This window comes from Ambystoma mexicanum, chromosome 3p, assembly GCF_040938575.1.
Source record: "Ambystoma mexicanum isolate Mex_15411 chromosome 3p, UKY_AmexF1_1, whole genome shotgun sequence".
Taxonomy (NCBI): domain Eukaryota; kingdom Metazoa; phylum Chordata; class Amphibia; order Caudata; family Ambystomatidae; genus Ambystoma; species Ambystoma mexicanum.
The window spans coordinates 1,037,689,542-1,037,711,839 of NC_090925.1; the positions used below are offsets into that span (position 1 = coordinate 1,037,689,542).

The 22,298-nt window shown below is 45.0% G+C and overlaps 1 protein-coding gene across 1 annotated transcript in view; it reads left to right on the plus strand.

Annotated features, from left to right (window-relative positions):
• CTNNBL1 (catenin beta like 1) overlaps window positions 1-22,298 on the plus strand; it is a 1,235,052-nt gene that overhangs the window by 1,153,588 nt on the left and 59,166 nt on the right. The window contains exons 14-15 of the mRNA XM_069652387.1: window positions 3,877-4,014; window positions 17,632-17,704. Coding sequence (XP_069508488.1) covers window positions 3,877-4,014; window positions 17,632-17,704 — 211 coding nt within the window. The remainder of the gene's footprint in view (window positions 1-3,876; window positions 4,015-17,631; window positions 17,705-22,298) is intronic.

Below are 22,298 nucleotides of genomic sequence, written 5' to 3' on the forward strand. Positions count from 1 at the left end.
TAATGGTTGACGTTTGCTCCCATCTTCGTTTTAGGTTTAGTTTAGGCATTTTTCCAACCTGCATACCAAATTAATTGTTCAATAAACACCTTTGAACTGTGATCACTTGTGTCTATCTTACTTGTTGTCACCATGCGTTCCTCACATTACCCTGTACAAATGCTGTGATACCTGTGGGTCTGGGAGCTACACAAATGTTAAATAAATAACAATCTGCACTCCAGCTATAACCATATCTTTTAGACATGATTTTTGTGAATCTAGTAATTTTTTATTTTCGATACATTTAATTTGAGATCATTTTCAACAGTGTATTGAACAAAGGAATGTATTAGTAATTGTAGGGCAATCTGAGTGTGATCCATTAGTAGAACGTCGACTGCTTAAGCTAGCCAATGATTTTCATTATGCCTGTCGTGGGGGGAACGAAAGCCACACTTGAAAGAGATTCACCCATGTCCGTGACGTAGAGATTAAACCAGCAGAGGGCTGGTACACATCCCTGCCTCAAACAGTTTGCTGTATCCACCTCTTTTGTTGTTTCCCACTGCAGGTTTAACCTAATTCTGTGTCGTCACGTAGTGGATTTGCATTAGAATGTTCTGGAGGCCTACTTGTAGGTCATATGGATATTGTGACAAAACTGAGGATGTCGTCCCTTCTCCCCTGGGGGGGGGGGACCTTTCCTATAGGGCCAGGGCGGTGTGTCGGCAGTACAAAAGTCTCCCTGCAGTGGTGCACCGAGGGAGCATCACATGAGGAGTTAAGCCCTCTATGGGATTGGGGACGACTGTTCTCAGGAAACGCAGTATTTCCCTATCGTAGTGCATTTAATCCCTTCTCAAATACCAAATCCTTCCTCCCCCATGGTCCCTCCATATAAGTAGAGAAAATGTCAGAGCATGAATGGTTCTCTGAGGAGGAACTGCGAGTCTGCGGGATTCCTGCACTGGGCGGGCTGAGAGAAGCCAAGAGAAAGAAAGGGAAAGCCATAGCCATAGAGCCCATAACTTGCTTCCTAAGATCATGCCACTGCACAGGGGCATAAACCTACACCACAAAAACGATAGTGTAAGTGCTTGCAAACTTGCCACAATGGTATAATAATTTAGAACATCTGGATCCTATAACTTTCTCTTTAACCAAAGAAATGGGAAGTGACTTGGATTGGACTTTTTAAGTGGAAAAGTGATATGATTGGATAGGTAGGATCCCTAACCAAAAAGAAAATGCTATTCCAATAAAACCACATTAAGGCCTTGGAAATCATTCAAACCAACACTGTAAGGTGAATTATCAACCTTGACTCGTATCTCACACAAATTATGCGTGTTGCCTCACTAAGCTCCTTTACAGCTTTCAAATATTGCAATCACCCCTATAAGAATTTATTTTTATATGGGCCGTTAAGCAACCCAGAATATCATGTAAAACACTACCTAAACCGTTTGAATCTGGAGGTCTAGCCATTCCTGACTTAGTTGTACCACCATGTCGCCCAGGCCAGATATGCACAAGGTAGTCCACCAATAACGAAGAATACCCCATGGTGTAATAGAAAAAACGGTTGTACATTCATCTGCTTTGCCGTCTCTATACAGATGCCCAAAGTCTGATATGCAGTTAATGCACACCTCCTAGATGGCATGACAAGACTAGTCGTGTCCTCAAGCAAGCCTCTTCTTTACTCCTCATTCACACTGTATTCAACATGGCGTATAGAAATCCTATTCAATAAACCATTCCCTGACCAATTCCTCAGACTGGGCATATCCATATTCAGTGGCTTTTATTTTAAAGAAAAATAATATCAATAGAATAACTCAAAGCAAGATTTGAGGTGAATCTACTGTACTGAAGTCGTATTCATAACTTCATGAAATGATTTGAAAAAAAAGTTGCCCATAACAAAGAGTGGATGTTTTATATCATCACTGTCTACTCGTTGTCTGACGAAGACTGGAGCATAGCATGCAAAATGAAGAAAAGCAGTATGGTTTAATTATGGGCACAAACTTACACACTTCAAATATCTTCAGCAGTCCAGTCATGTGCCCAAATGTTACATGCTTAAACTCTGACCATCCCTGCTGCATTTAATAGGTCTCCTTACCTGCAGGTGGACTATCTATATCTAGCTTAGTAATCCCCCTTAAGATACATTCTGGGAACATGTAGCCCATATAGTGAACAAAATTATCTATGAAAATATTCCACTAACCCCACAGAAGTAGCCATTGAGGTTATTTATACAAAACAATTATGGAAGTACTAGCTGTTCCCGGCGTAACATACGCCATTCTAGCATATCTCAAAGGTCATTATCGGTTGGTAATTCATAGGGTCACTCCTGTCCCCCTTCTTAAATATCAGAATTACCACAGGCCGTTTCCAGAAAAGGGGCATAGGTTTCGGTGATTTATTAATGGTCATTGAAAAGGCTAAACGTTGAAATGGCTAAACGTATAGGAAACTGTCTTCTTTTGAATTTGAAAGGCATATTTGTATTAAATGGAATGAGCGATATCCAAGTTAAAATCCATCATTTACACAGGGCTCTATGATGTCTTTCTAGATGCATAATTGTCACCCTTCCAGTGCAGAGTCCTCTGGTGCCCGTAAGATTGCGTAGTAGCATAATTACAGCACCTACTTTCAGTTTTAGCTTGTGAGGAAGCATTTGTCCTACAGCGTTTCGCTCTTTGGATACTGAAACGTTGAGCTAGTATTTAACTACATTGACACTGGAACCGCTGTGCCAACTGTGCATAGAAGAGCGGGTGGAAAGAAGTAATTTGAAATTATTCAGAATGTTTGCAATAGTGGAAAGTGGAGGTGACTGCATTAGAACCATGCTCATTCAGTTGGTTAAAATGGTAGTTGCTGTTGAAGTGGAAGGGCACACAGTGGTGCACTTTGCCATTTGGACAGCAGAGGACAACCTAACACTGATAATTTGCATCAGCGGAGTACAGAAACTTACCCAAGTGCTTTTTATACATATATATAGAGGTTTCAACACTTAGTATCAATTGTAGCTAAGTGCAGAGTAGCCAGGTGGTGGTGCAAAGGCCTGGACCCCAACATAATTCCGGTTGACATTTCTGGTGCAGTATTATGAAACAAATGTGGGAATATCTACTGTTACCTTCTGCCCACTTGCCAGCATATGGGCAGGTCTAAGACATTTCCTAGAAGCCCCTGTCGTCACTCAGCTACACAGCATAATCATTTAGAATAAAGAATATGCCATGTGACAAGGATAACAATGACAGACCTGAATGTATTTGGCACAAAAGGGAAACGATACCAGAGAGAAACACTGAAATGCAATATGTTATCCAGAAATGTAAGATGGTGTATACTAAAAGAAACATGCCATGAGGTGCTCTGTCTGTGTAGTACTGATCATAACCTGGAACTTGCATGTACTGTTATGATCTAAAATATTACAATGAAGTATGTTTTTTTTTAAAGTTTATATGATAAGTGTGATTGGGTGAAAGTGAATCTCTTATGGACATATGGTCCTATGTTCTAGAGATGACTAGGTGATTCTGTGAATCTTACAGCAAGTAATGTATGTCAAGGATGGCTAGACATCCTCTTCCCTTTCCAAGATCAATCAAGATGAACAACAGAATAACCATCATAGACTAAGATCACAAGGGTTTTGTAGCACACTCCTTCGGGACACCTACACTTGTGACCATACTTCTGTGATTTAATGAAACATGTTGGGTTTCAGAATTTCTCTTCTGCCCCTAATTTCTGTAATGGGAAGCCTATTGCTCCATTCATGAAGGAGACCAAATATTAAAGATAATGTCCCATGTTTTCCACTAACTGCACCTTACTTTCTTTCTCTGCCTGCAGGACATGGTAAAACGTGGGGAGATCCTTACTGATGACACAGAAGATGAATTCTACTTGCGACGGCTTGACGCTGGACTTTTTGTTCTTCAGCTTATTTGCAACATCATGGCAGAGATTAGCAATGCTGGTATCCCCCAAGTAAGCAGACAATTAAGTGTCTACAATGTGTCCACACGTTGGTACTTAAGCTAGAGTAGATGAATCTACATTTCTTAACATTTTTGTGGTTGGGTCCTCTGCACACACTAGAAAAATTGTCTATGCTAAATATGTTCTTTATTTACCCACAGACCATATAGGTATATGGTACTGCGAATATACTGGGATTTCAACCTCCAAAGCCACTGAATTTTAGGACATGAGATAGTGGTGCTTTCATTGAAAACACAAACTAAAAACTGAATCTCCTAACCTGCAATGTAGCTTGTTGTGTCCCTGTGATGTTTTGCTTCCACCCTGCTCAGTAAACCCATTATCCAATCATGCACTGTTCTGTTTTTGACACTGAGTTCTGAGAAAAGCCGCACTAAACCCTCTCTAAAAGGCTTCTGCAGGTTCGAGTTAAAACATTTTGTAAGATACATTAATCAATATATATTATTTTCAGTAAGTGGGCACCCCTGCTATTCCCCTGACATATACTCCCACCCCACAATTCTGGGAACACGAAACCTGCTAATTTCAGAATAAATATTTTGTTTTCTGAAAATAAAATCAATGCTGCAAAGGTGGCCCCCAAACTGTATTCCAGGGAAGTGTCCACAGTATTACCGGATTCGCAATTGAGGGGAACGGGGAGCTAATTATCTCCTGTTTGTGGCACAGAAGAGCCTGGTTAGCTTTACACCAGCAGCTACCGGGATTCTCTTTTGGCTCCCCGGGCCAACTGACACCGAACAAACACACCTATTGTATTGTTTATTTATAGAGCGCACCGGGCCGTTAGGCAACTGGGTGCTTGTGGAAATCTTAGGTTACAGTTACATACATATCTTACATTTCTTATGTTACAGTTTCTATTTGCATGAATATCTTACAAATTTCTTCAGCTTGTGGAGAATTGAAATTACAGTTACATAAATATCTTCATCTCTTATATTACAGTTGCAAGTTATCGTTACATTGCAGGCATATCTTGCAATTTACATGCAGGATATTAGTAGATATTTACAGTTATCAGTAGCATAGAAGGGATTAGTGGAAGGCACGTGTCTAGGAGACCAGTCGTTCATCGGATAGGTGGCAGCAATCGTTGGTTTGTAGCCAGAGTTTAACGTTGGATTTGAACAGGTGATAGGAGGGAATGGCACCGGAATAGAATTCCATAGGTTAGCAGCCAGTACTGGGAAGCTTGAGCCTCCAGTTTTTTTCAGTTTAAATTTAGGGATTTTGATGCTGTTAGATTGGGCATTTCTGATGGGGCGTTCAGATGTGTGCCTGGTGAATTTTTCGGTAAGGTATGCTGGGGCTTTGTTGTTAAGACAGTTGTGTTTAATGGTCAAGGTTTTCAGCTTGATGCAGTCATTGATGGACAGCTAGTTAGCAGTTCTTCTGTGGTCAGAAATATCTTGTCCTTTGGGAATGTCTAATGCTGTTCTAAGGGCATTGTTCTGCAGGGTTTGGAGTTTATGGGTGTTGTGTTTGCTGGTGCCTAGGTAGAGTGCATTGCAATAGTCAAGTTTCGAGAGGATGAGAGCTTGTTCGATGGTGATGCAACTGTCTGTGGATAGGAATGGTTTGCGTGCGTAGATTAGCTTGCAAGTATAGCTAGTTGCTGTGGCATCAACTTGTTTGTTAAGATTGAGAGATGAGTCTGAGTAGAATCCTAATGTTTTAACTTCCTTGGCTACCTTGATTAAGATGCCATCAATGGTGATGGATTTGTATAGGTGGGAGAGTTTGTTTAGTTTGCTGGTGGATCCAATGATTAAGAGCTTGGTTGTATCGTTGTTAAGACATAAGCTATGTGTAGCCATCCAGGTTTGAATGATTTAGTAAATTTTATTTATGAAGGTAGTGTCATTATCACAGTCTCCTTGGATTGGTATGAAGATCTGGGTGTCGTCAGCATAATTAGTATATGAGACACCGAGTTTGTCCAGGATATCAAAGAGGGGCTTTGTAAAATTATTGTACAAAGTGGGGGAGACGCAAGACCCCTGAGGAACACCACAGGTGATGGGGACTGGGACAGCGGCTGAAATGGGTGAGAATACTTTTATCCAAGAATGAGTTAATCCATGCGGTGGCTTTGGTGGAAAAGTTGGCAGCCGATTTAGGATGGTTACAGAGTACTTTGTGATCTACCAGGTCAAATGCGGCCGATAGATCTAGAAGTAGAAGAATGGATGTGCCTCCATTGTCTTTACGCTCGTCTAATTGGTTTTTGAGATCAAGGAGGGCCGTTTCGGTACCATGTCTCGGTCGAAATACCGATTGTCTAGTACCCAATAGGTTGTTAATCTAATCTCTAGGTAGGATTGGATCTGTAGAGTTTCCCCGATCTGCCTCTTGTGCAGGAAATCTTAACCCTGCTGGAGAAAGGTGCTATAGAACCAATGCCTGTAGTGGAGAGGCCAAGGGTTGGTATTCCCTATATTTATTGATCCCCAAGAAAGACTGAGGACTGAGACCCATCTTGGACTTGAGATACTTGGAACAAGTTCCTCAGGAAGGACAAATTCAAGTTGGTCACTTTCTCAGATCCTTCAGGCCCTCCAATTGCAGGATTGGTTTGGTGTCATTGGACCTTCAAAATGCTTATTTTCATGTGCCGATCCATCTCAAGCACAGGGAATACCTGAGGTACGCTGTTGGCGGCTCGAACTATCAGTTTTCGAATCCTGCCATTCGGGTTGACCTCTGCCCCGAGGGTGTTCATCAAACTGATGGTGGTAGTGGCAGCGCATCTCAGGAGAGGGGGGGATTCACGTCTACCCCTACCTGGACGATTGGCTGATCAGAGCGCGTTCTCCCGAACAAGCCTTGGATCATCTCAATGTTAACTGCCACTCTCTTCACAGGCTGGACTTCTCCCTCAATTTCAAAAGGTCCCAGATGACACCTTCTCAACAGCTCCAGTACATAGGGTCTGCCTTAAACACGTCCTTGGGTAAGTGCTTGCCACCCAAGGTGAGGGCTCAAGACATTCTCCAGATGGTAAGAAAATTCCAGAATGCCCACAGTCTCCCGGCTTTCAAATTCTTGAGGTTGCTCGGCCTCATGGCATCCTGCAGTTTTCTGGTGCCAGAGGCCCGCCTGCGGATGAGGTCCCTTCAGTGGACTCTCAGAACGCAATGGTCTCAGTTCTCGGGACGGATGTCGGACCAACTTCAGATCCCGACCAGAGTCTCGCAGGATCTTCTGTGGTGGGCCTGCGAGGAAAATATTCTGAAGGGAGAATGTTTTTGGCAAACATAGCCAGAGATAACTGTAGTGACGGATGCATCACTCATGGGGTGGCAAGCTCACGTCAACGATTTGACTGTCAGCAGTCATTGGTCTCCATCGGCGTCCAAACTACACATCAGTCTTTTGTAGCTGAGAGCAATCAGACTAGCGCTGAAGGCTTTTCTGCCATCTGTGCGGGGAAGGCATGTCCTGATAATGACCGACAATATGGTGGCCATGCACTACCTCAACATGAGGAGGCGTAGGGTCACTACCACTGTGCAGAGAGGCAATGTAGCTCTGGTATTGGGCTCTTGAAGAAGGAATCTCCCCGTCGTCGGCTCACCTACCCGGGGAGGAGAAGACGGCGGCGGGCGCTCTGAGCAGGCAGAGCACGGTCTCCCATGAGTGGTAGTCAGCTCAGGAAGACCTTCAAGAGATCACCCTTTGGGGAACCCCTCAAGTGGATTTGTTTGCGACCGGGGTGAACTGGAAGTATGAGCGGTACTGCTCAAGTAAATTCCTCCGAGAGGAGCTCTAGGAGACACATTCGTGGTGGATTGGGAATTCCCACTGCTGTATGCGTTTCCTCTAGTCCTTGTCATTCCTCAGGTAATCTGGAGTTTGCGACTGTGCCGGAGCTACGTGATCCTCATTGCCCCGGATTGGGCCAGGAGAACATGATACCCATACCTTCTGGACATGTCCATCTATCCTCTGATACGTCTTCCACAAAGAGGGGCTCTTCTCTTGCAAGAGGAGGGTGGGTTCTCCATCCAGAGGTCAACACTCTAAACCTTCATGCTTGGTTTCTGAAAGGTTGAGATACAAGGATTGGACCTCCTGGATGACGTGATGGAGGTGTTGCTTTCGGCCAGAAGGCCAGCAACAAAGTCCTAGGGGACCCTCGCGTAGTGGAAACAAGGCAAATCACCACACACGAACTGACACGTCAGACACGAGGTTGTATTCCTAAAAGCTAGGGTTTATTGCAAAGCAGAGTCTCAGTTGGCCAACTCGGTCTCACGCCGCGGCGTGTGTCTCCAGACCTCAAGGGACGCAAGAGAGCAAATAACGTACATCAGTTACATATATACAAAATGGACATCCTGCAATCAGTCATGACATGTTCATTACGCCCATTGTACAGTTTCTTTGAACTGGGTCTGATTGACAATTTTGACGAATATGACACCTTCAAACATCTATTTTAGCAACAATATGCAACATTGCGAGTCTAGAAACATATTTCTTTGTTGAACAGAACACAGTGCTTCTGTTCTTGCAGGCGAGCTGCGTACGGGGGGGGGGAGGTCGCATTCCAGGCCTTGCTATCTCCTATTTGCTATTCGTGTCCTGGTAGTCAGTTCGCTCTGCTGGGCTTAGGAAAGGGGGGGCCGTAAGAAAAGCATAATTCAAGCCTTTAGCTGTTTCTTTCTAGCATTTCTACCATATTAACGAGACTGGCTGGGCATCCGTGAAATGATTAAATGCCGTGTTGCTCTCCTCCAAGGCTATATGCGGGAGGGGATTGGGCATTCCTCTCTGGGGCTGCCTATGTTATGTTTCAACGAATAACTCCCGTCCTTGCTCTTTCGCTTTGAACAACAAAGTAATCCGTGAAGCAGAATAAGCTTTCGGCTAAGCAGTTTTGAACAAAAAGCAATGAGTAAACGTTAGTGAACAAAATGGCAATTCTAGACACATCAAAATGGCCGCACATTGGTCAAAATTATGAGTCTGTATTTCTGACGTTTAGTGCATGAGACGGTTGGTCGTCAGCCAATATGATACATTGCCATTGTTCGTGAGAAGTATCTATTTTTCTAGACTGACACTGTTGCCATTGGAATACGTTTTGTAACTGGTGCAGGGAAAGGAATGTTGATCCTTTTCAATGTGCGACTCCAGATGTTCTATCCTTTCTGCTTTCATTAGCACACAAAGGTCTTCAGGTTGGAACCATTTGAGGTTACCTGGCAGCGCATTCCATCTTCAAGCATTTATCTGTGCACTGCTCCCATTTCAAAATCCCACTAGTGTCTCCATTTCTAAAAGGGCTCACAAATGTGTTGCCACCTTCTGCTTTTCAGGTTCCGGTTTGGGACCTTAACCTGGTGTTAACATTACTAATGTGTGCGCCATTTGAACCCTTGCACACATGTCCGTTGAGGTTGTTAACCTTTAAGACAATACTATTGGTTGCTCTAACATCTGCATGTAGAGTGAGCGACTTGCAGGCACTTTCTTCCAAGCCACCCTTTACTATATTCCACTAGCTGTGTTGATGGTTTGACACTCCTACCTATCTAAGGTGGTTTTGGACTTTCACTTAAGTCAGAAAATTGTTCTGCCGGCCTTTTACCCTCCTCCGCATCCCAGTAAGGAAGAGGAAAGGCTCCATAGGTTGGACCCTACGAGAGCATTACGTTTTTATATTTCCAGGATGTCCAAGTTTAGAGTGGACCACCTGCTCTTTGTAGGGTATATTGAATATAAATTAGGACAAGCTGTTTCCAAACATACCTTGTCCAGGTGGATCATCCACACTATTTGTGAATGCAGCAGACTGGCAGGCAAGGACCCTCCTGAGAGTTTGCGTGCACATTCCGCCAGGGGCATGGCCTCTTCGACAGCCCTACAAACTGGTGTCCCTATTAAAAGCATCTGTGATGCTGCAACGTGGTCATCAATCCTTATGTTTATTAAGCATTATTCTCTGGATACTGCCCATGCTCTGGATGTCGCTTTTGGTAAAGCAGTGCTTTACTTTGCCCTTTAACTCTTTGCACATCTAAATTCTTTACCCTCCTCCAAATATGGATACTGCTTTGGAAGTCTGTCAAAGATGAGGAATACGTTGGAGGACCCAATCCATTCGAAGAACAAGTTACTTTCCAACTGGTAACGTTCTTTTGACTGGATGTTCCTCCAACGTATTCCTAATCCCCCACCCAACCTACCCCTCTGTAGAATTTCCCGTGTTATTACAGCTTTCGTTCCAACAAGGCTGAGTACTGTCCTGCCCGTGGTTATCGGCATTTTTGCTAACACGAGGAGGGGAAAAACAAAACTGAGGCCAACGGTCGCCGTGCGTGCTACTTATAACATCCGATGATGTCACCCTCGATGGAGGCCTTCGAGGGACATCGACTCGACGCCATCGACGGAGGGCGCCCTCTGCCGAAAACGTTTTCATAAGCAGCTGAAGCTGGACATTGTTTTTGTTTTATTATTTGTAATGCGCACCAGACCCGAGGGTATCAGGGCACAGAAGATACAGGAACATTTTCAGCCTAGGTTACACAGCTCTGCAGATATGTACATACAGCAAGGATAAAGTCAGAATATTATATACAGTCCGAAGTCAGAAGGCATTTGGTTATTATATACAGGCAGATAGGCAAAGACCTAACAATAAGATATTACGAAAAACAAAACTATATACAATGCAGGGTACTGGAGTTGAAACCGGTGGGCGAATGCCACCAATATGGCCCAACATTAGATGTCAAAGATGAGGAATATGTTGGAGGAACATCCAGTTGAAAGAACATTACCAGTTGACAAGTAACTTGTTCACTGCCGCATTACTGCACTGCCCAACTATGAGTTGGATGGAAAGTTGGAGGGTTCCTGTGAATCTGCTGACTTTCTGCCCATTTTTGGCAGAATGACTGCGGCAGAATTACTGCTGATTGAGTCCCAGGTTGAGTCCCACTGGCGCAAGATTCTTTTTCTATACGATGTAATCAAGGGTAAGGGGATTGCATGAGATTTAGATTCACATTATTTTCTAATTCAACTAGCTCTCACTTCCCAATCCTTATTAAATAGCTATGGCCTTCGAAGAATACATATTATCAAGCAGTTCTTCATTAGGCTGTGGTACGGTAGTCTTCATATCACAGCTTACTGTTAACTATTTCTGTGAAAACACTTTGGGTACAATTTAACGAGATTATACTTGACAAAGATTTGCACGCGGACCGCATACAAAGCTATCTGTTCCACTGCGCACACAGCTCAGAAATGTATTCTGGACTAGACTTAAATGAAGTCACTTAATTTTTACATGCAGTGAGTTTGCACTGTTCATTTCCCATTTAAAATCAATGTATTTTGGTAATACCATTCCAGACCACCCCCTTTCTGGGACTTGGCATGAAAATAAATTTGTTCTAGAGACCATGGGGCTCATTACGAGTCCGGCTGTAAACATGCCGGTACGACGGCCAGGTTGCCGTCAGACCCGTAATGATTTACCAGTGCCGGACTTGCCAGAAACACTGCGGTATTACAACCCTGGCGTTCTGTAAAGTCAGGCGCCAGTACATTGTAAGTCCCCATTCCCGTGGAGTGCAGTAGGACTCCATGAGAATGGGGACTACGGAAGCTAACACTGCTGGTGCTTCCGTGACGATCTGCGGGCGTGTACCGTTCTGCCTGCCAGGTCTGACCCTGGTGGGCGGAACGGCACCCGCACGCAGACTCGTAGTTTGCCGGTCCAGAAACAACAGGGCCGGTATGCTTACCGGCACTGTTTCCGGACCAGCACACTTGTAACGAGGACTCATATATTATTTGTTTTGGTGAATTTTCATACTCACTTCGAGGTTATATTTTATGGCATAGAGCCAGCAAAGTCAGCAGGTCCCTGGTCCCTTCATCTCTTTTCAGGAAAGCAAGTCTGCCTCTGGCTACGTTACTTCCAATTCCCACATGGATAAGGCCTTGTCTTCTGCAGATAAAATCCATATTCAACACTGATCCAATAGAAGCAGGGGGTGTTCTTTCCTACAGCTTTTACCAAGGTCCGAATCCTATCTCGTCTGCTTCCACTTTTCAAAATAATATTCCCATGCATATGCCCTGATTTATAGCACAGGTTCTGTCTGGTCACCATCATTGGCTTGAATCATGTCAAAGTGACACATTAATGACAATGAAGTCTGTTCAAAGGTAGGGCCCACAAAAATATGTCTGATGCCCTTCAGTGAGCACACCACATTTGTCAGTTTTGGGTAATGTTAGTAGATATATTTTCTAATATTTCTTTCTTACTAGCACAATCATAGCTGTGACCCGCTCTAGCCGCTTAGCACTTTTAGAGCAGAGTCGTGCTTTCTGCATCTCCTGTTTTCACTTCACACTGATTAAAACCCAGTCTTTGGGTGAAATGTAATTAAAGGCCAGTATGGTTACTGGTACGTTTAGTTTGTGGTAAAATCTGCATCATGTCAGGTGGGGGTCTCTTAGGTATTCCAGTTATTGCGCCCACTGTGCACCCTACTCATTGCAATGGAAACTTTTCCAATTGGTGAATTGGGGAAAGGCACTATTCCAGCACCTATCACTTTGAATTCAGGCAGTCTTAATTTGCTTTTGGTAGACTCCTACAGTAAACAATCTACCTCGTACTTGAAAGAAGCAGCACATTTTGTTAGCATCAGTTTGCTTTAGGAAACAGTTTTGAGTTCCATTTATCTTCTCAATGTACCCACTTTTTATCAAGTCAAGTGGTGAGGGGAGTCTTCCACTCTCTGGCTTCTTGATTGAATCCATACAACTTGTGGAAGCCAGGAAGGGCTGTGAGTAAAAGCTTGCAGAGTTAGAATGATGTTTCCTGGCACTGGTTGGCAAGAATCAGGTGTGTTTATTGGACATTCATAAGGCGCTTACACAGCAAGAAACTGTTTCATAGCGCCACAAGGCAAAAGGGAGGAGAGCAAGGGAGCAAATAAACAATAGAAATGACAATAAATAAGACAAAAAGCAATCCTACTAGGCCTTATGCCATTCAGAGCGTGCAAGTGCATCGAAAGAGAAAGGGGGAGGAGGGGGGTTAAGTGCTAGAGGGTACCCTAGGGGTAAGTGCCAGAGGTGCCTGTTGCAGGCGACAGGTAAGTGCGCAGATGCAGACATCCCAAGAGAGGAGGGAGGTCTAACACCCATCAGATGAGTGCGCGCCTGAGACAAGCAGCCAAACAGGCAGGTGTGGACCCACCGGCCGTTACAGAGGGGGGTGGATGCTGGTGGCAATTGGGCACAGGTCCAGGACCCTATTTGAACCCTTGAGGGGTCTGGCAGCCAATATCAGAGACTGGGGGGTGGGGCGTTAGCACAGGAGGGAGGGAGGGAGGGAAGAAGGGAGCGGGAGAGAAGGAGAGCAGGAATGATGAGAAGAGAAAAGTCTTGAGTAGTTTGTGAAACTTGAGGTGAACCGGTTCAAGACTGGGAGAGAGAGGGAGACTGTTCCCGAGGAGGGAGCTGGTGGAAGAGCGAGATCCGTCCCCAGCTCTCTGCTTGGAGAAACAATTGACCAGAGAGTTGGAGCGAGAAGAACAAAGGGATCTGGAAGGAGAGCATTTAGTGAGAGAGAACTGCAGGTAGCATGGTCCCAGGCCTCAGACAGCCTTGTGGATCCCAAATGTGATCCTTGCAGGAACTGAGAGCCAGTGTGGTGATTTTAGAACTGGAGGGATACAGTTGGCTTGAGGCCAAGGATAAATCCTGCGACCCTATTCTGGATGAGTTGAAGAGGGCAGAGGGAAAAAGAGGCAGGTTGAGGAAGATGCTGTTCCAGTAATCCAGTCTGGAGAGGACCAGAGCTCTAGAGACATTGAGCTTCTGAGGGAAGGTGAGGAAAGGGAGAATGCCTCTAATGGAGGTTAAGTTGAAAGTGGCAAGGTCCAGGATGTGAGGAATGAAGGAGATAGAGGAGCTGAAGATGACCCTGAGATTTCTGGCTTCATTAGGAGGAGGAGAGGCCAGTGAGGGCAGCCAGAATGCAGGGGGGAGGGGCGCGTGGAACAGGTGTCCTAATAGGAGGAATCTCAGTCTTACTGGCATAAAGTCAGAGGTCTTTGGAGGTGCACGAGGACTAGATAGCAGATTGGCAGTTGGGGATGATAGAGGAGGAAAGAAAGGAGGAGGAAGGAGTTTGAAAAGGAGTTGCGTATCGTCTGCATAGCACTACAAGTGAGGGGAGAAGGCAGAGATAAAGTGAGCAAGGTAGATTTTGAAAAGCCAATGGGAGAGGATAGAGCCCTTGGGAACACCACAAGTACACCCTGGTGGAGGAGGAGAAAGAACCTAGAAGCACCTGGAGTGGCAGTCAGTGAGGAAGGAGTTCAGCCAATCCAGTGCCCGATCAGAGATACCCAGGGTATCTTGGTGCCGCTTTATGAGGAGAGAGTGGTTGACTGTGTCAAAGGCGTAAGGAAAGGTCAAGGAGAATGTGAACAGCAGGAAAATTGGTGTGCGAGCAATTCTTCACGGGTGTTTGGGAGAGCTTAAATTGATGGTCATGTACACACATATCGAGCTCGTTGTGTTGGGTCAGTTGGGGGAAGACAAACTTCTCCAGGAGTCTCCCAGGGAAGGGGGAAGCAGAAATGGGACGGTAGTTGGCTGGACACAAGGGGTCATAAGAAGGCCTTTTTAGAAGGGGGTGCACAAGGAAGTGCTTGAGAGGGTGGACGAGTAAGCCAGAGGCTAAGGAGTTTTTACAGAAGTCGTCAAAAGCTGGTGCAAGGGTGGAGATGCTGTCCTTAATAGTTCTGGAAGAACACTGAGGAACCTGTTTGGATGAGACCTTCAAAGAGCGGACAACTCTAGTGACTTCATCCATTGTGATAGGCGAGAAGGAGGAGAGTGGATGAGCAGCCAAGGGAGGAGGGGGGAGAAGAGGGGGGAGATTAGGGGGGAGAAGAGGGGCGAGGTTAGAATATCCTGAGTTTTGGAGGTGAAGTGGGTGGCCAGAGCAGTGCAGCGAGCCTGGGAAGGAAGAGGAGAGGTAGAGCTTGTAGAAGGATTGGCTAGTTCCTTGCTAATTTTGAAGAGTTCAGCCGTGAATTCAGGCAAAATGCAGGCAGCCATGATGCTGCTGTTCAAGGAGTCTGTTAGATGTGATGCCACCGAAGAAGAAAGAGCATGAAGGTAAGAAAAAAGTACTCAGGGGCACCAAAATAGTACAGCCCTCGAGGGGGCCGGCAATCGCCTGCCGGCTCTGCTGGCAATGTACACAAAGAGCATTTGCCCAGCCTATCAGCAGGGAAGAGGTCAGCTGGTTTGCCCATCGACCGAGTCAGCCATATTGAAAGGCCCTCATAGCCCAGGCGAAATACTGGCAGGCAAGATGCTGCTGTTCAGACAGTCCAGTGGATGTGATGTTGCCGGTGAAGAAAGAGCATGAAGGGAATGTTTTAATGAATGTGCTCACCTGATTAGCCCTTAAGAGCCCTTCCCAGCTGCATAATTTCAGGCTTTGCTCCAGTCCTTTTCAAGTAGTCCAGGAACGATTCCTAGAAATGTGCCATCGATGAAGCATTGTGCTCTGAAAGACATTGCAGAGGCAAAACTCTAATGTAACTAGGAGACCTTTCCCAGAACTAGGTCCAAGGAGAGGCTGCTGGTGTGGTGTTAATTCCTGCTCCTCTGCAGAATTATGCTAGTCACCCACTCAACTGTCCAACCCAGTGTCTGCCTGGCAACTGGTCACAGAAGAGATCCATATTTCTCAAGAAGTTTGGGCCACCTGAGAACTAGCACTGCTGACTGAACCAGAGGCCAGCAGCATATGCATGACCAGGGCGAGTCAGATGGACATCTGGGGTGTAATGTCCCTTACACGTCATCAAGAATGTGACCTTTGAAAGGCAAAGACTAATACAACAAAGATATCAACACCACAGTTGCACCCAAAGTCTTTCACCATTAGACTTAAACACAGGTCTGTGTTTTAACTCTCCTTAAACACATGCCCACAGAGTTCATCTTGCTGTTAATGCCTAAAACCGCCATGATGGATGGAGAGGCAGCCTCCATCCCTCTTTAAAAAACAAATGAGTCTTGCCTAATTACCCACCCTGGTCCTTCATCCGATTCTGGCCAGGTGCTACCACAGTCCTGATTGTGGCTGCCAGACTCCAACCAGTGGCCCCAGACTCTAGGGGCTGCCACTGGGAGGATGTAAACCTTCAAAGAACAAATTCCATCCCAAAACTCTTGATCTTGAGGTTCCACCACTATTTTTGTACTTGTGAGCCACTCGTTTTTTATTATATTTTCACAACCTCATAATTTTAGTAACATTAGGGATGCGACTAAGGAGCTATTGTCCCATAAAATTCAATATTGATGTGGTTCTGTATTGCCTGTAACAGTGCATTCATCATTAATCTGGTGCCGCATCCACCCTAAATACTAGATATTTTGTGCTCTCCAGATCTACAAAGATCCAGTGAGACTGTGGATACCTTCGCTTCCAAGACAAACGCATTGCCCCTGAGCTATCCTTCCTCACCACTGTTGACAATTAAACCGAAAAGGAGGCCCTGCATTTGTTAATTAGGATCATCCACTACATGCCTCAATTGAAAGATACCAGGAAATACCAAGTATTTATTGGGCTTGGCGTCATCCTTTGTAGAAATAGACAGTACCACTAGAAAGAGCCCATGTATTCTTAGAACATAACACCACACCAGCCATTCTGCAAATGCAGGGAATTCACAAACGGACTGATCCATAGATTGCAGTAGGCCTGACAATGGATCATCCCTTTCTTTCCTTTCTAGATCACCTGTGCTTCCCTTTGTAGAGGCAACGCACCTGACAACACTTGGGATTCAGTAGGGTTGCATTTTGGTTATGCATCATATGAAAGATGATGCATGTATGGACATATGCGAAGAATAGCATGGACACAGGCTGAACTCAACCAGCCTTATATCCACTCCCACAGAATTTTTTGTAAGAGAGAACATAATGAAATGTATATTGATAACTGACCTCCCTCAATCTTACTGGAGCCCATGGTGGTTTGTGCCTACTTTAGCAGTGTGAGAAGGCTGGCACAACTGTTCTTTTGTTTTGGGCGTTTAGTTCTACTCTAGTCAGTTTCACCTTCAAACAGTCTTGAATTGTGTATGGATTATATAAGGGTCAATCTGTTACTAAAATTGTGCGTGTATGTGTGGCAGGTGGTTGGTGGGATAGGATGAGAGGTGACTTTTAAGATGCTCGAGTGAAGAAGCAGAATGCTGTAGCAGTCTCCTCACATCCGTTACTTATCTTGCCGTCTTGCTGAGTGAAACAGTTATGTAAATATCTTAAATAATTTAGCCTGTGTGGCAGGCTATTTTTTAGCAGCTCAGCATTTTCTGTGTTCTTTGTGGGAACATTAGAAAAGGTTTTATGCACAAATGTAATGGAGGCTTAATGAGCTCCAAGCCAAAGTGTGCCAGCGTCACCAGGGCACTGAAGCAGACGCCGACTGGGTGTTAATGGGCATCTGTTTTCTTTGAGAAGCGTTGTGTACATGTGCAGTTCTCATTGTCATGGTCTCCTTCCTTTTTCTAGATACGTCAACGAGTGCATCAAATTCTGAATATGAGAGGCAGCTCCATCAAAATTGTCCGGCACATCCTGAAGGGTTGGTACCTCCCTGTGCAAATATGTTCTTTTCTGCTTATTCTTCTACATTGTGTTCCTTATCACTGCTCTTTTTTCTGACGCTCATTATCGACCCTCCAGTGCTCTCCAGTAATCTTCTCACTCTTTACTTTTTCTTTATTCCTCTTTCATGTTCCTCTTTTATCTCTCATGCTCGCCCTTCTTCCTGTTCAGTGCCTTCCTTCTCACCATCATATCTATTCCCTTTTCTTGAATAGCTCTCTTCCCTTTACTCTCACCATTGCCTCTTCATTTGCCAAAATTTTCCCCATTTTGTATCATTCAAATACCTCCTCTGAAAGCCATTCCCATGCACCTCCAAGAACATTCCGTCATCTGCACCAAGATCCTTCCCATGAAATTGTTCATCCAGTTCCTTGCCCTATCATTTCGGTTTCTGAACCATCTCGCCTTAACAGAGGTCGAAGTGGGTGGGAGCGGTGCTCCTATACTTTTTTTTTTTTTTTAAGTTTTATCGTTGCTATACTTTTATTTTAAAAAGAAACCGTTCTGGAGCAGTTTAGTTTTAAAATAAGTGTAAGGAGAAGTTGAAGCTTGTACTTCAGTGCACTGAACATTCCCTTAAATAACATCTGTGTTTGTTTGGGGGTTTGGATTGTGTGTGGGTGGGGCACAGCCATGGGGTTTGTGGAGATAGCTCCACTACTTCTCTTCGTACCACTGCTCCTTAACCATCTTGCAGTTCACTTTGTTCTCCTGAGCCATTCTCCCTTTCCCCAATAGTGGCCATCACTTGCCAGTCGCCTACCAGCTTCACCACATACACCACCAATATTTTAGTGCAGTCTCATTTTTTTCCCTCCAATACACTTCCTTAGCCCTATTGCCATCACCCTCTCAAAGACTGTTCCATCTCTCTTTTTTTTGTTTGATTTTTTTTTACTTCTTTTTATTCACATTTTTAGCCACAAAGAAAGGAAAATAAACATGCCATGTCTCTACAGTATTCCTCAGTGAGTCGTCAATATTTGCAAAGGAACAAGAAGTCTGGACCCAATACACATATCCCAATGCCCCTACATATAATAACGTTATATTTCTGACACCAATCCCACCTGGTTCCCTCTGTGATCCATGCCACTCGGTATTTCCAATGTGTACATTCATGTATGGGGGCTTCAGATCTGAAGAAGTACGCTCGTTCAATACCTGTCCCTAGTCCAATTCCACCCTTGAACCCAGTGCAATGCCACTCTGTCTTCTGAGTCCCGGTTCAGATTTCTTTTCAAGTTTCTACCTCTGGCAACCCCCATCTTTTTACATCCTCTAGACACTGTTTCAGGAGGGGGTCGCTTGGGCATTTCCAAGAAATCTCCATCTGACTGTTTGCTAAAGTTAACATAAATTGTGCTATTTTACTTGGAATCTTGTTCCTTTTCTTCCTCATTAGTATCTGGCGAGACACAATCAGATTGTTAGATGCAATCTGATTGGCTCTCGCCCAGTCCATACCCCACACAGAATCCCTCGAATCTTCATCCCTGGCGGGAGAGGGTGGGGGGGTGACAGCCCCTCAGCCAATGAGGAGGCTCGAAACAGAGCAATCCCCGCTCCGAGCCTCCGCATGGCTTGAGGCTGCCATCCACCCCCGCCGAGTATTCAGGTAAGTGATTCTTTCTTCCTCCCCCCTTTCCTTCAAACAATCCCCTCCACACACTCCCAACCCCACTTACCTTCTTTTTTCTCCTTTTTTTCGGGAGCGAACCTGCTGGGACCACTTCTGTCCCCAGCGCGTCTGCTCCCGATGGCTGCCATTGAATGGGAAAATGGTGCTGCAGCATTTCGGAACAGAAAGGGAATGCTATTAGTACCCCGGTCATGCAGGCCGGGGTACTAATAGCAATAAGCCCTGAGCCGCGGGCATGTAACTATGGGCCCCGGGCATTACCTTACTCTGTAATGCCCCCGCGACTCGAGGCTTTTTGCTTAAATATTGCTCCCCATAAGCATACTTTTGGAGTGCACACATAATTGGCTTGTATTAACCAATTAATGTGATGATTTCCGTCCAGTAAGTTCCCATGATTGGACAACTACACACCATGTGTCAAAAACTCACTGGGCCAAGCCCACAGAATGGACAATCGTGGGGTAGCAATGCTTTAATGGCATGCACTTCCGCTATTATACTCTATGCAAGATGGTACATTGAATAAGTTGGAACCTCGAATTGCGCAATACTTTCTTTACTTGTTCCCATGCTTTAGCCCACTCTTCCTCTGAGATCTGCGATCCAATTAGTCTTTCCCCATGTTTCCTTTATTGCCAAGGTGCTCTGGGGTTTCACCCCCTGTAATGCTTTATAAGGTCTCGAGATTCTCCCTTTCCCACTCCTCTGTGACAGTAACACTTGCATAACTGTGCTTCCTTCCGGTTCCTCTCGTATGGTGTCCCATGTATTGGCCAACCTGTGAACCACCTTTGCATATGACAAAAAATGACCTTTGGAGATTCTGTATGTTGTTTGCCATTGATATGATATGGCATTTATAACAGGCCTATACACAAGTGTTTCAATGGCGATGCGGCAAGGGAGGGGGAACAGAGGGAAGACCGAGACAGCGATCCTACTAGGCCAAGTATCATTCAGATCGCGCAAGTGCAGGGGAAGAGGAAAAGTGCGGAGTGGGAAGGGCACAGTGCAGTACATGTAGTAATAGAATACATAACAATAAGAGAAGTAGGGCCAGCTGGTGGCAAGTGCAGGTGTATGTGCAGACATCAGGAGGTGTCAAGTGCTGGTGGGGGACTGTAGGGATACAGAACAGTCCCCAAGTGTAGGGATTGCCAGGGAGGCAGTGCAGGTGTGTAACCGGCGGGGGAGGGGACCTGGGCCCGAGATCAGAGGGTGGCCAGGTAACCAGTACAGTTTCATCCAGACATTTAGCAGGGGAGAGGAGGAGAGAAAGCAGAAGCAAAGAGGAAGGTTTTGAGGTGCTTCCATCAATTTTCCATCTTCAAACAGGTCCCCCAATAGCCTCCAATTTCTTTCTGCAAGTGTGGCAAACCCCACTCCTCTCATGGCTGTACTGATGGTTGCATCGACCCACCACAATAAATCCTGACTGTACAACCCCTTTACATGCAATTTGATCAATCCTTTCCATACTACTCTCACTACCTGAAATACTTTCGTTGTACCTCTCCTTCCCATGGAATTCACAGTAAATCAATTCCCCGCTTGTGCTTCGGGATACCCCCCCAACAATCCATCTATCATATCTCCTGTGGTATCATTGCAATAGTTTACTGTTTGTAATAAAATAGAATTCTTAATCTGGTGAATGTAATCCTCCGTCCTGATATGGTTGTCTCAATGTCGGTAATGCTACCCGTCGTCTTCCTGTATTCCACAGTAGTTCACCAATTTTTTCATCCAAAATTTGAAAGAAAACCTTTTTTTTAACATGTACGGGATGTTGGTGAAAAAATATAGCAGTTGGTGAAGCACTACCATTTTACACAGAGCCGCCCTTCCTATTAGCGACAAGGGTAATGTTTTCCAGAATTGAACTCCCTCCCCTGTCCCAGACAACACCCAACCCGTATTGTATTAAATTGAGGGTCCCTGGAATGCCCCTCTTGTCCCCCCATAAGCATGACAGCATGAATAGCCAGAAATGCAAGATGCCAGTCACTGTTTGGCCAGCCCCCAGGAGGGCCAGTGACATCTACATATGCAAACAGATATGCTTTCAGATAACCATTTCCAGCTGACGTCTTCCTGGATACAGGTGCCTCAACACTGATCATGGATGCAGGAACCTCACTGGACCTGACTGACTGGTGATAAATATCCTGACGCCATTATAGACACCACGACATAGTAACGTTAGCCACAAAGCAATCTCACATCCCTGCACAGTTTCACAGACACACACTTGCACCCACGTAGAACATATTTGCACAGTTCTGTAGATAGATGGCAGGTATATATACATACTGTCGAAAGCCTTTCTTATTTTCTCTCATTAGCCAAATGCAAAAATGTAAGAAAAGCAAGAAATGCAGCACAGGCTTGCAGCCGCTTATTGCAACTAACCATATGGAACTAAAGGGTTGTATAAGGAACCTGGAAGGACCAAGTACAACTAACCCATAAGGAAAATAACACAATATAGACATATAGAAATCATAGCATAACTGTAGTAGAATTACATGAAGCCACAGGCCTCAGAATATGGGATGAAGCAAAACAGATTTTGCAGCACACTGTCCAGGGCTGGTGCTCGCAGCCAAGCTCAGAAATGAGCAGAACATTCCTGGCCCTAGAGACAGGAAGCCACATGCAAATAACAGAATACAATCCTTACTAAAAGCAGACAGAAAAGCTCATTTTTGCAGTCTTTACCCACATGGTCCGGCCGAGCTGAACAATAGCCATTTACTCGTGGTGCGAAGAGGAGCAGTTCCCAGCGACGCAGACAAGAAATTATACATGTGGTGTTTTACAACGTTGCAACCTGCAGGCACTCTCTAAGGCAAAGTGTTATAACAGTAGCAACAATGGGGACACATAGTCTTTCACATCACCTTGACCGGTGAGAGCCGAG